Source organism: Asterias rubens, chromosome 15 (genome assembly GCF_902459465.1).
Source record: "Asterias rubens chromosome 15, eAstRub1.3, whole genome shotgun sequence".
Classification (NCBI taxonomy): domain Eukaryota; kingdom Metazoa; phylum Echinodermata; class Asteroidea; order Forcipulatida; family Asteriidae; genus Asterias; species Asterias rubens.
The window spans coordinates 13,872,054-13,884,746 of NC_047076.1; the positions used below are offsets into that span (position 1 = coordinate 13,872,054).

General features: G+C 36.8%; 1 protein-coding gene across 3 annotated transcripts in view; it reads left to right on the forward strand.

Moving 5' to 3' along the window:
• LOC117299831 (partitioning defective 3 homolog) overlaps positions 1 to 12,693 on the forward strand; it is a 99,949-nt gene that overhangs the window by 54,061 nt on the left and 33,195 nt on the right. For all 3 annotated transcript variants that reach the window (XM_033783376.1, XM_033783374.1, XM_033783377.1), the window contains 6 exons: positions 1,484 to 1,684; positions 2,600 to 2,947; positions 3,485 to 3,616; positions 4,853 to 4,956; positions 6,145 to 6,253; positions 7,318 to 7,408. In XM_033783376.1, the coding sequence (XP_033639267.1) occupies positions 1,484 to 1,684; positions 2,600 to 2,947; positions 3,485 to 3,616; positions 4,853 to 4,956; positions 6,145 to 6,253; positions 7,318 to 7,408 (985 nt within the window). The remainder of the gene's footprint in view (positions 1 to 1,483; positions 1,685 to 2,599; positions 2,948 to 3,484; positions 3,617 to 4,852; positions 4,957 to 6,144; positions 6,254 to 7,317; positions 7,409 to 12,693) is intronic.

A 12,693-nucleotide genomic window follows, 5' to 3' on the forward strand; every position in this document is an offset into this window, starting at 1 on the left:
ATTATCATTATCATTATCATTATCATTATCATTATCATTATCATTATCATTATCATTATCATTATCATTATCATTATCATTATCATTATCATTATCATTATCATTATCATTATCATTATCATTATCATTATCATTATCATTATCATTATCATTATCATTATCATTATCATTATCATTATCATTATCATTATCATTATCATTATCATTATCATTATCATTATCATTATCATTATCATTATCATTATCATTATCATTATCATTATCATTATCATTATCATTATCATTATCATTATCATTATCATATCATTATCATTATCATTATCATTATCATTATCATTATCATTATCATTATCATTATCATTATCATTATCATTATCATTATCATTATCATTATCATTATCATTATCATTATCATTATCATTATCATTATCATTATCATTATCATATCATTATCATTATCATTATCATTATCATTATCATTATCATTATCATTATCATTATCATTATCATTATCATTATCATTATCATTATCATTATCATTATCATTATCATTATCATTATCATTATCATTATCATTATCATTATCATTATCATTATCATTATCATTATCATTATCATTATCATTATCATTATCATTATCATTATCATTATCATTATCATTATCATTATCATTATCATTATCATTATCATTATCATTATCATTATCATTATCATTATCATTATCATTATCATTATCATTATCATTATCATTATCATTATCATTATCATTATCATTATCATTATCATTATCATTATCATTATCATTATCATTATCATTATCATTATCATTATCATTATCATTATCATTATCATTATCATTATCATTATCATTATCATTATCATTATCATTATCATTATCATTATCATTATCATTATCATTATCATTATCATTATCATTATCATTATCATTATCATTATCATTATCATTATCATTATCATTATTATTATTATTATTATTATTATTATTATTCAATTCATCGCTTAAACTTCACACCAATTCCCATGAAGAGCTTAACTAAAATTGGATTTTAGAGTTCAGATTTTAAAGGCAGTGGACACTATTGGTAATTACTAAAATTAATTGTGAGCATAAAAACTTACTCAGTAATAAGCAATGAGGAGCTGTTGATAGTATAAAACATTGTGAGAACCAGCTCCCTCTGAAGTAATGTAGTATTCGAGAAAGAAGTAATTTTCCTCGAATTTGATTTTGAGACCTCAGAAATAGATTATGAGGTCTCAAAACCAAGCATCTGAAAGCACACATTTTTGTGTTACATGGGTGTTTTTTCTTTCATTATTATCTCATAACTTCGACGACCAATTGAGCTCAAATTTTCACATGTTTGTTATTGTATGCTTATCTTTGACAATTACCAATAGTGTCCACTGTCTTTAAGTAGTGATGGTTGTACTTGATGGTTTCTTGATTCTTTACCCACAGCCTGAAGAGAAAACCACTGATGATCCCACCAATGCTAAGAACAAAGCAGTAGTTGTCTTTGATATTCCACTGAATGACACTGGGTCAGCTGGTCTAGGGGTCAGCGTTAAGGGAAAGACGTCTGGCAATGGAACAGATGGAGAAACTAAAGATCTTGGAATCTTCATTAAGAGTGTGATTCACGGAGGAGCTGCATCTAAAGTAAGTCATAACAAAAGTAGGTATGGTGTCATGGCCGAGCGGTTTAGGGTGTTGGATTCATGTTCTGGTGGTTCGGTCATCAGGGTGTGGGTTTGGATCCCAGTCATGACACTTTTGTCCTTGAGGAAAAAAAAAACCTTTACAATGGGTGCATTCGTTCAGCTTCCCTGGGTGTACCCCGCGGTGCTCACTCGGGTGAGCCCCTGACAAGAGCTAATCGAACGATCACACTCGCCCTCTCGTGGTGACGGCATGCACCTTAGGTCACCCCTAGTGACCTACTCCACAAGCAGGGCACTGGGGGCTGACCCAGGTGAGCCCGTCAAAGCTATTCGAATGTACCGGGGCAGACCGGGGTCGACCCAGGGAAGCTAAACGAATGCACCCTATAATTGCTTCACTACCCAGGGGTATAAATGGGTACCTGCGATGGTGTTTGGAAAAGCCTTCTGAGCGCCACTGCAGCCCAGGCTGTATATACCCGGTGAGCTGAGAAAGAGTACAGGAATGTTATTGACCCAATGACTAGGGCACTAATTTAAAGGCCATTACATTATTGTAAAATGTGCTATAGAGTTATTAGAATTAGAATTATTTATTCAGCCAACGTTAAAAAGTTAAAAAACATCGGAAATTGTAGTGTACCTCAAGCTCTCTAGATTAACAATCACAAAATACATTTAAAAACATTGCGAAGAAAATACAAAAATAAAAATATATAAGAACTAGTTATCATTATTAGTAGTAGTGAACATTTAGGTTGGCTTAGTGGTTTATTTGCCTGCTTTTCACCTGTGGACCCGGTTTGTTTTCACCTCAGGCCGGAACCTTGCATTTGGATTGGGTTTTCAGTCCCTACCTGTGGCACAGTCCGGACTAATTGATTAACTGATTCCTACGTTATATTTGATTCAGGATGGAAGACTGCGTCCGAATGATCAGCTTCTCTACATCAATGATGAATCCCTCATCAGTATCTCAAACAGCAGCGCTATGGACATCTTACGTCGCTCCATGGCGGGAGATAAATCCCCTCGTTCTCACATCCGTCTCGTGATAGCTCGTCGTACAGACCCTGGTGATGTCACACCTACATCATCCAGACCCTCAGACCATGGGATTGAGACTAAAGCAGAGTCGATTGATGGAGAGGGTAGACCGGGTAGTCCGGTGTCGATCTCATCTCGTGGGGTGGAGTTGGACATGGAAGCAATGGATGAATTATTCAAACATCCAGTGTTGAATAAACTCAATGCACTTGAGGTACGTCAGGTAGTAGGGACGGATCAAATAAAATATATCTTCATCAACAAAACTTTAACTGAAAATATGTAAAATATGTAAACATGACAAATGATGTTGACGGATGAATGTACTTTGAAGAGTGGCTCTAAGGCAAAATTCAGTTCTGTGATGTACTCATTGTGCAACTTTTTGTTTGTTTGTTGTTTGTTTAGATGATCTTCCATTAAGTGAACTTGGCAAACTCCCACAAGATATTAACGCCAATCTTGCACAAACCAATCTGTCATACAAACATTGGTTTAACGTCTATATTTATACAAGAGAAAATAGAATTAGCTGTTGCAAACAATTTACCAACCAAATGGACCGACGGTATACATGAAGAAAAAAAAAATGGAAAAAAAAAAAAAAAAATGGCCTGGTGTCAGGCCAGTAACTATTTTTTGTAGAGTTGTGTTAAAAAGGTGTAAAATGTAATTATACTCTTTCAGAGAAATTTCCTTGATTTTCAAAGAATTTCAGAATTGAGATTTTGCTTTATCTGTCCTCTTATAGAAAGAGCAGTTATTGAATCGTCATGTTGGACCAGGAGGAGATGGGTTCGCTGAAGATACGTCTCAGCTTTCACCAACAATGCCTAAAGGGGGAGAGGAGATTGTCATGATAGATGATGCCGACATTGATGATGTAAGAGAAGAAGACTTAAGCTTAATTTCTTAAAAACTGTTAAGCAGAAAATACTGCTTAGCAAATGGTGTTTGATCAGCAGAGTGTGGGTTCGAGTCCCGGTCATGACACTTGTGTCCTTAAGCAAGACACTTTTGTAACCATTATTGCTTTGTAAAGTTGGGGAGGTTGTGCTTTCGACTCTACCAGCCAGGCTTCTGATGGATGATACCCAAGCCTACATCCGTATGGACTGTAAAAGGGGGTAACCCTGTTTCAGCTCCAGGAGTAAGTGGCAACGGCCCCTGGCAAAAATAAAGTGTAGCCCACACCTTGAAGTGGCCTTCAGGCCTTGTGTGTCTGGCGACATGCATAAAAATATAAAAATAAAAAAATGAGTTAGGCACCAGTTGCAACAAATGAATTTCAGCTAGTACCCAATTTCTGTTGAGCAAGGTTTGTACGTGCTTAGCAAGTTTTTATGCTTGCAGGCTTTATGAAATTGGGCTTTTTTTCAAAGTAGCCCACTGAGCTTTAATAAAGCAAACTGTGTATTTTAGTTGTCCTCAAGAAGGTTTATTAGTTCAGATTTGAAACATTATTTGCCATCAATGTATCTTTGTGATATACTAAAGGGCCATTTGGTTTCTCTAAAGTTTCTTGAAATGTTCTTTGCTTAGTTGTGTGTTTCTTCACACTGCAGATGTTGCAAACCATTGCAACAACAACATGTCTTCTGCTGAAGATGGTCAGAGCTAACTGATTGAATTGTTGAGTTGTCGCCCACTGGTTGGTTTAATTAAGAACCGACACTACTCAATAGATATTTTCACATGGTGCCATCGCAAACCTCTATTAGTAAAAAAATGTATGGTAGCATTGGATAATTTTGTCATGAAATTAAGACGAAATTTGACCCAGTCAGTTTCCCTTGTGGTTTATATTGATATCTGAAACAAAAAGTCACATCCCTTTAAGGTGATCCCCTGGCTGCCGCTTCCCAGGTTGTATCATAATTTGGTTGTGATCCCTGGCTACACGGCAGTTAACGGTTGTATGGCTTCTGACTGGCACCCTGAACAAAGATATTGACAAAATAGGGACACCGCCAATATAGGGCTAGATAGCTCAGTTGGTAGAGCGCCGGCACGTTAATCCAGAGGTCGTTGGTTGGAATCCCACTCTAGTCAATTCTTTATTCAACCCCCTCGAAAAAGAAAATGAAACCTGACTGATTTGATTTGATTTGTTCTATAGGCGATTGCAAAGATAGCCGCAGCAAGTCCATCTGCATCAGGTAGAGCACCATCTCCTCCTCAATGGCTGGTGGATACTTGGGAGAAAGCTAGAGATGAAGAAGGGTGAGTTAACATCTTCAATAATTTAAAGGCAGTGGACACTATTGGTAATTACTCAAAATAATTATTAGCAAAAATCTTACTTGGTAACGAGTAATGGGGAGCTGTTGATAGTATAAAACATTGTGAGAAACGGCTCCCTCTGAAGTAACGTAGTTTTCGAGAAAGAAGTTATTTTCCGCATCAGAAAGCACACAACTTTGTGTGACAAGGTTTTTTTCCTCATATTATATCTTAACTTTGACGACCGATTGAGCTCAAATTTTCCCAGGTTTGTTATTTTATGCATGTGTTGGAATACAGCAAGTGAGAAGACTGGTCTTAGACAATTACCAACAGTGTCCAATGTTTTTAAGGGGTGTTTTAAGACGTACTCTACTCTACCCTGAAAAAATGGCAGCTTTAACACACTTCCTCCACAAATCAATCTTCAGTAATCCTCGATAATTGCTCCCAATTTAGTCCTGTTTACTCTGGTTACAAAATAGGTTTCGGCTAGAATTTTAAAAATCTACTTTGTTCTAAGTTTCATATAAGGGTGAATACATGTTAAATTCAGTAATAATTAGCATCAAAGAAAGTGTTCTTTTTCATTCCTATTTAGTTTGTTAAATGTTGAAAAAATAGCATTGAAATTGTGTTTGTAATCATTCACTCATCATTTTCACAAAAGTAATGGTTTGCATTGATTACATTTGTTAAGATGTTAGCCTGGGCAACAAGAATAGCTTTTGAGATAAACAGTGTACTGTAATGGAACAGGAAGACTGGATTAACTAAGTCAATAAAGGAACAGTTTCCTATTTATTGTTCAATCAATTAACAGTTTCCTGTTAATTGTTTCCTGTTACTACTTTATTAGTAGTTGTGATCCAGTATTGGTCAGTACTGTGTAATGTTTTGCAATAAACAGACAAACCTCCGGGTTCAGCCAACCATGCAAGTATCCTAATGTTCAGTTGACAGGCTTCATTAGGCCTTCGGACCATAATCGGACAATACTGGAATCAGATACTCTCAGAACACACGTAGGTTCTCTCAAGATTTTTAGTTGGAAATAATTTGTTGTTGCCTTCAAAGTCCAGGTGTGACAAGTCATGATTTAGTTTTGAATGCCTATTTTGGAATCAAACTAAGACAGCCAGTCTTGCTAAAAGTAAACTTCATTTCATCATTTGTTGATTTTCTTAGTGAGTCAAGCCCAGTGGATGATCCATACAACCAGTTCCAGCGAGACAGTTTTGCCAGACGGAGTTTCTCAGAGCGTCATAAAGGTGGTGGATCTCTTGATACTAAACAGGTCAGTAAACAGTTTTAAACAGATGTTTCAAGTTTATTTTTTTTACTGAGGATCGTTGTGTTTCCTTTACATGTAATATAGATGTTTGAAACACTATATGGATGTCAGACACTTCGTAACTTTACCACTTCGTACCCTGGACACTCCGTACATTCGGGTCACTTCGTACCTTGTTTAAGTTGGTGTTTTTGTACCGTTAGCTGAGTCACTTTGTAACTTCTGTCTACTGTTTTATGTTAGTAAAAAATAACCTTTGTAACAAGGTTTGATCTTTCAGATGAGTTCAGGCTGACATAAGGTTGTAAGAAGGTACAAAGTGTCTTGTAAGAAGGTACAAAGTGTCTTGTAAGAAGGTACAAAGTGTCTTGTAAGAAGGTACAAAGTGTCTTCTAAGAAGGTACAAAGTGTCTTGTAAGAAGGTACAAAGTGTCTTGTAAGAAGGTACAAAGTGTCTTGTAAGAAGGTACAAAGTGTCTTGTAAGAAGGTACAAAGTGTCTTGTAAGAAGGTACAAAGTGTCTTGTAAGAAGGTACAAAGTGTCTTGTAAGAAGGTACAAAGTGTCCTGTAAGAAGGTACAAAGTGTCTTGTAAGAAGGTACAAAGTGTCTTGTAAGAAGGTACAAAGTGTCTTGTAAGAAGGTACAAAGTGTCCTGTAAGAAGGTACAAAGTGTCCTGTAAGAAGGTACAAAGTGTCTTGTAAGAAGGTACAAAGTGTCTTGTAAGAAGGTACAAAGTGTAGATGTTTGGACACTGTATGTAGTTTCTGGTTCTCTGAGTTATATCGTCGGCAATGCATCCTAGGGTAACATCACATCAACGTTTTGTAGAGAAGACAATCAAGAAATTGCAGTTTTATACATGGGAGGAAAACCCCCTTTAGGGAAAACCCACGCAGTTAGGTATTGAAAAACTTAATCGGCATACAAGGCTCCTGTCCACAGAGGTTAAAGGCAGGGACATAAACCACTGAGCCAAACTGACTGTTCCTATTTACTTGTTCTCATGTATTTTTTAATAAGGTAATTAATATAGAAATGACATATTTTGATGTTGTTGTTTGTAGATGGCTTGGTATAAGAAGAAAGGTGGACCAGAGCCACCTAAGGTTCCTCCTAAGACCGTCCATCACCCTAAGGGATCACCTCAACATAAAGGTAAGATCAAATACGTCATATAAATCTCACCACACAACTCCACTTCACACATGAGTTTTGTCTGTTCTTCGTTTTCACTCATTGTTTAGGTTTGTCAGTCAGTTTTGCTCCATACCCGACTCGAACCTTTTTTGTATTTTTTTTCCCCAGATGCATTAAAAAAAAATATAAGCTTATAAGTCAATACCAATTAGTAAAATAAACATACAGAATGACTCTTGATTATGTTGTAGTGGTTGAAGTCAGTTATCTCTCCCTATCAGCATTCTCCCTTAACAGGGAGGCGTGTCATGGCCGAGTGGTTAAGAACGCCAGATTCAAACTCTGGTGTTTGATCAGCAGAGTTTTGGGTTTGAAAGCCACTCTTGGAAAGGGGCTACGAGAATTGAAACTATTAATTGTGAAAATACAAGCTAGTTCATTGACTGAAAAATTTAAAGCCAACCCCTAACCATCCTGTCGGCAAAGCTTTCTCCCTTATTTCCCACTCTGTGAACTCTATCTCCATTGTACTCATGTTTCTCCTTTACTTGCAAACTAAACCCAAGTTACCATTGCATGAGCTACAGTTAACTCTAACAAAACTACTTCAGTAGGATTTGAAACTTTGCATGGTGGGAGTTTAATAAGGTGAGGGTTGTAGTAGCACTTTGTGTAAATCTCTATGAGAAGTGTTGGTTCTGAAAAGAACCATGTAAGAAGTAACTATAAATACTAAATAGTAAACTTGCGGGTACAGCCATGTATAATATATCTTTTCCACAAAACTGTATGTATTTTTTGCCTGTAACCTGTTTCTGTTAAGTAAGATTTTTCTTTGCTTAGCAAGTTTTTATGCTTACAGGCTTTAGGACACTTGGCCCTGTTGTAGCATCAAGGTTGCTCTATGCATCAAGTAAAGTCTACAACTTAAAGCTAATACCATTACCATCTCATAATAGTCATTGTTTTTTTCTACAAATTGTGGGTGGTGGGTCAAAATTGTGAGTCGTGGGTCAAAAGAAATAACTGAAAATCGAAATCCAGTTAAACAAAATTGGGGGGAAAAGGGAAAAAGCATACAAAATTGGACGATCTTATCCCTTAATTTCTGCCCTCAATAATATTTTTTTCATCAACAATTTTATGAGAGAGCAGAACCTCAAAATATCAAACTAACAACTGCTGTACAAAGTTTGATGTGTTTGCCAGTTTCATCTGTGATTAAACAACAGAGGTGTGTGTTTAAGCCAGGAACAGCTATTGAAAACTGCTGGTCAGAGAGCTTTTGTTTAAGCCAGGAACAGCTATTGAAAACTGCTGGTCAGAGAGCTTTTGTTTAAGCCAGGAACAGCTATTGAAAACTGCTGGTCAGAGAGCTTTTGTTTAAGCCAGGAACAGCTATTGAAAACTGCTGGTCAGAGAGCTTTTGTTTAAGCCAGGAACAGCTATTGAAAACTGCTGGTCAGAGAGCTTTTGTTTAAGCCAGGAACAGCTATTGAAAACTGCTGGTCAGAGAGCTTTTGTTTAAGCCAGGAACAGCTATTGAAAACTGCTGGTCAGAGAGCTTTTGTTTAAGCCAGGAACAGCTATTGAAAACTGCTGGTCAGAGAGCTTTTGATTTAAACTATCTATATCATTTCAGGTATTACTCTGCTCTTAAAGGCAGTGGACACTATTGGTAATTACTCAAAATAATTATTAGCATAAAACCTTACTTGGTAACGAGTAATGGAGAGCTGTTGATAGTATAAAACATTGTGAGAAACGGCTCCCTCTGAAGTGATGTTGTTTTCGAGAAAGAAGTAATTTTCCATGATTTTGATTTTGAGACCTCAGGTTTTAGAATTTGAGGTCTCGAATTTGAAGTCTCAAAATCAACCATCTAAAAGCACACGACTTCATGTGACAAGGGTGTTTTTTCCCCTCATTACTGTCTCGCAACTTCGACGACGAATTGAGCTCAAATTTTCACCGGTTTGTTATTTTGTGCATATGTTGAGATACACCAAGTGAGAAGACTGGTCTTTGACAATTACCAATAGTGTCCAGTGTCTGTAAGTGCATAGATTATATTGTAAAGTAAATAAATATTCAAAAATATTTGAAATTTGGAGTGTGTGTGCGTGGGTAATTGTTTTTTTTTCGGAAAAATAGATTAATAAATCAATTTTTTTAAACATTGACTGTTATGAATGGCCCCTAAGCTCTTCCTGTTTCAATTAATTAAACACTAGAGGGAGACACATTGTTGGCCTCACAAGACAAAATGGCACTCTACATCAATCCAAGGTGATCACTGATGCGTTTACATATGTTACCATGGTTACTGGGATTACTAAGGGGGAATAGCAGTATGACTTTGCTTGAATGACATCATATTATTATCATAACAAAAGACTGGCGGAGTGCCGCTTGATTTCTATAGCAACCTGTTGATGTTTGAATCAACACTGTCAGACTCATAATCAGTTAGAGTGGATTTATAAGGGTTTTCCCCCTTTTCTAATTAATTATCAAACACACTAACCAGGAGCATTTTGTCAAAATGCATTTACACTTGTGTAAAGCATTACATGGTGCTAAAGTCCCATAATTCAAAAACTTCGTCCCACTCTTTGCAGTAAAAATACTCGGCACTTAAATAATAATAATAAAATAAAATAAAATATATTTGCGCATGTATCCCCCTAAAATGTGCGCAAAGCACATGAAAAGAAGAACACAGAAACAAATCAACAGAGGTAAGAGGGAACATCGGGAAAACAAAAGAAAGATACTATTGAAAAGCTGTTTGAAACAAATGCAATTTCAATTAGTCTTTAAAAGTGTCCACATTGCCACTATCCCAAATGTGTGATGGCAACTGACTCCATAGGAATCGTCCAGCGTGCCCAAAGGACCTGTCCCTTTGTATCCTTTGGGAAAAGGCGCACTATAAATACGGTTTTTACTATAATTATTTCATAATTATCAATATTCTATAGTGGTCCCAGTCCACCTCCGCAGTAACTTCAATTCATAATTAGCTTTATAATATAATTAGTTTAGGCAATATCTAATAAGTGTGTGTATGGTGTATCTAGCGCAGCAGGGCATCCTTTAACAATGGAACCAAGGACGATGCTACGGTTGGGTGGTTATTCGTTGAAGAAACCTGCACTAAATAATATCATTGGTCATGCTCGCAGCGCAGGATTCACTCCTCTCAGTAGAATGGTAGATTCCATATTGGTCATGAATCTGTAATTAGTGGCTTTATGTTGATGGTTTGACAATAGAGTGTCTAGTATTGTGGTTTGTGCTGGATGGCCAAATGACACCAAAGTATATTATAGCTGTTGCATGGATCTTTGCGGCATGTTTGCAGTGGAATTATTGTGTACAAAAGTGACTCATATTATGGGAATACCACTTAAGAATATTTGGATTCTATTTAAGAGGTCTTAGATGCACACCACTTTGGATGTGATTGTGGTGGTATCCTCTGTAGGTGATGTTCTACAATTGCTGAACAAAGAGAAAAAAACTAAAATAGTTTGACCAGCATGATTGAGAGATGTTTTGTTTTTAACTTCTGAAGAAGGATGGATGTTATTGGAGTGTACTGGTTGACAACAGTGTGTGCAGAACGACCAGCGAGAACACAGTCATGTGACCCATCTCTCCATTGTCACCTGATCTGAAACTACTTTTACTGATGTGGCTTTTTTTTACTGATCTTCTTTGCCTAGCATTTCTCAGTTAAGATCTGATACTTCTTATTCAATACTGGAGCGATTCTTCATCTCAAATCTCAGACATTGATACTGTTCCAGACAGCCGAGCGTAAACCACCAACGCCTTTTCGTTGATCTGTGACTAATAAGCAGAAATGTTGCCGTAGAATCCCTAGAAGGCTCTGTGTGAATCAGATACTCATTAATCTCGTACTATCATCAAAGCTCGAGGGAGATTGAAACAAGATTGCTAGCTTTTCATTCCGCTGTACATCACCTTTCTACTGTCTTACATTCCTACGGGAAATACTACTTTAATTTGTCCAATGACATTTAGATGTACGATGAGTCAAAGTGACACCTTGTTATTCCTGGCTGGCTTTCACCAACACTGGCTTGTATTGGAGACTATGAAGATTAGGTTTTTATACACAGGAGAAAATTAAGTGAGAGAAACCATGCAGCACCTTTGAAAATTTTCTCTGAATATCGTTGAGAAACTACTGCGAAAGTTATTGCCAACTTGGCTTTTCATAAAAATAGCATGGCCTAGAGGGTATTGAAGCTGTGGCAATAACAACATCACCGTGAGACGGGTCTGAATAAATAGACTCCTCATCTATCCGGAGGTAAATCTAGTGTAAGAACCCATGTCTTTGAAAGGTCGGTTCGGACTAGAGGTATTAGGTTTACAATCTCAGAAGTGCGATACTATCTTCAATCTGATGTCGGTATTCTCCTCGTTAATTCATCTTCAATATTCAGCGTTTGGTAAGGATGTTATTTTGACCTTGACTGATTCGACAAACAATTATCTCTACACCCTCAGGAGATGCATTGTATAAGTATCAACCCTGGATATATGCATCGTCAGCTAGTCTGGTTAAAGCCCAATGATAAATAACCACCAGATTAAGAGTCTGTTGACTACACTTCAAATTTGATTATAACAGATCGCCATGGTAATATGTGAAAGTGTATCTACTTGGAGGGGAATAATATGCCTTCATTTATAAGCAGTGACATACTAAATATTGGTATCAGTGCCCCAAGCACACTCTGTGTACACCATTCCTTACTGCCACTACCTGTTGTACACACGCACTGACCGTCACAATGAAATGGTGACTCGACGACGTAGCTGTTTAAAGTGATAGAAGTCTTCGTTGATGCAACCTTGGTATAGGAAGCAAGAATGTCCAACATGTGGAATGATGGTTGTTAGTTTGTGCAATGGAGTAGATTGGTTGAGCTTTTATCAGCAGAAATGGTCAAGTTTGTTGAGATGATGACATCATAATGACATCAGAATGCCATGGAATTACGTTAGTTACCACCCATCATGGTTGTGCTGGAAAGACAGCGATTTAAAATGTTGCTGAATATTCTTTTAGATTGACAACAGGGTTAAAGTGATTTACCCGTCGATCTAGATTCGACTGTGTAGTGGAATGGGATGGACTTTCCTGCCAGAAAAAATTACCAGCATTCCTCGGCCAAGTGACTTATTTATAAGGATTTCAAAGATGTATTTGAAGACGTTCTTATTTATCGGTAGAACTCATTTGCAACAACAGACATTCCTTG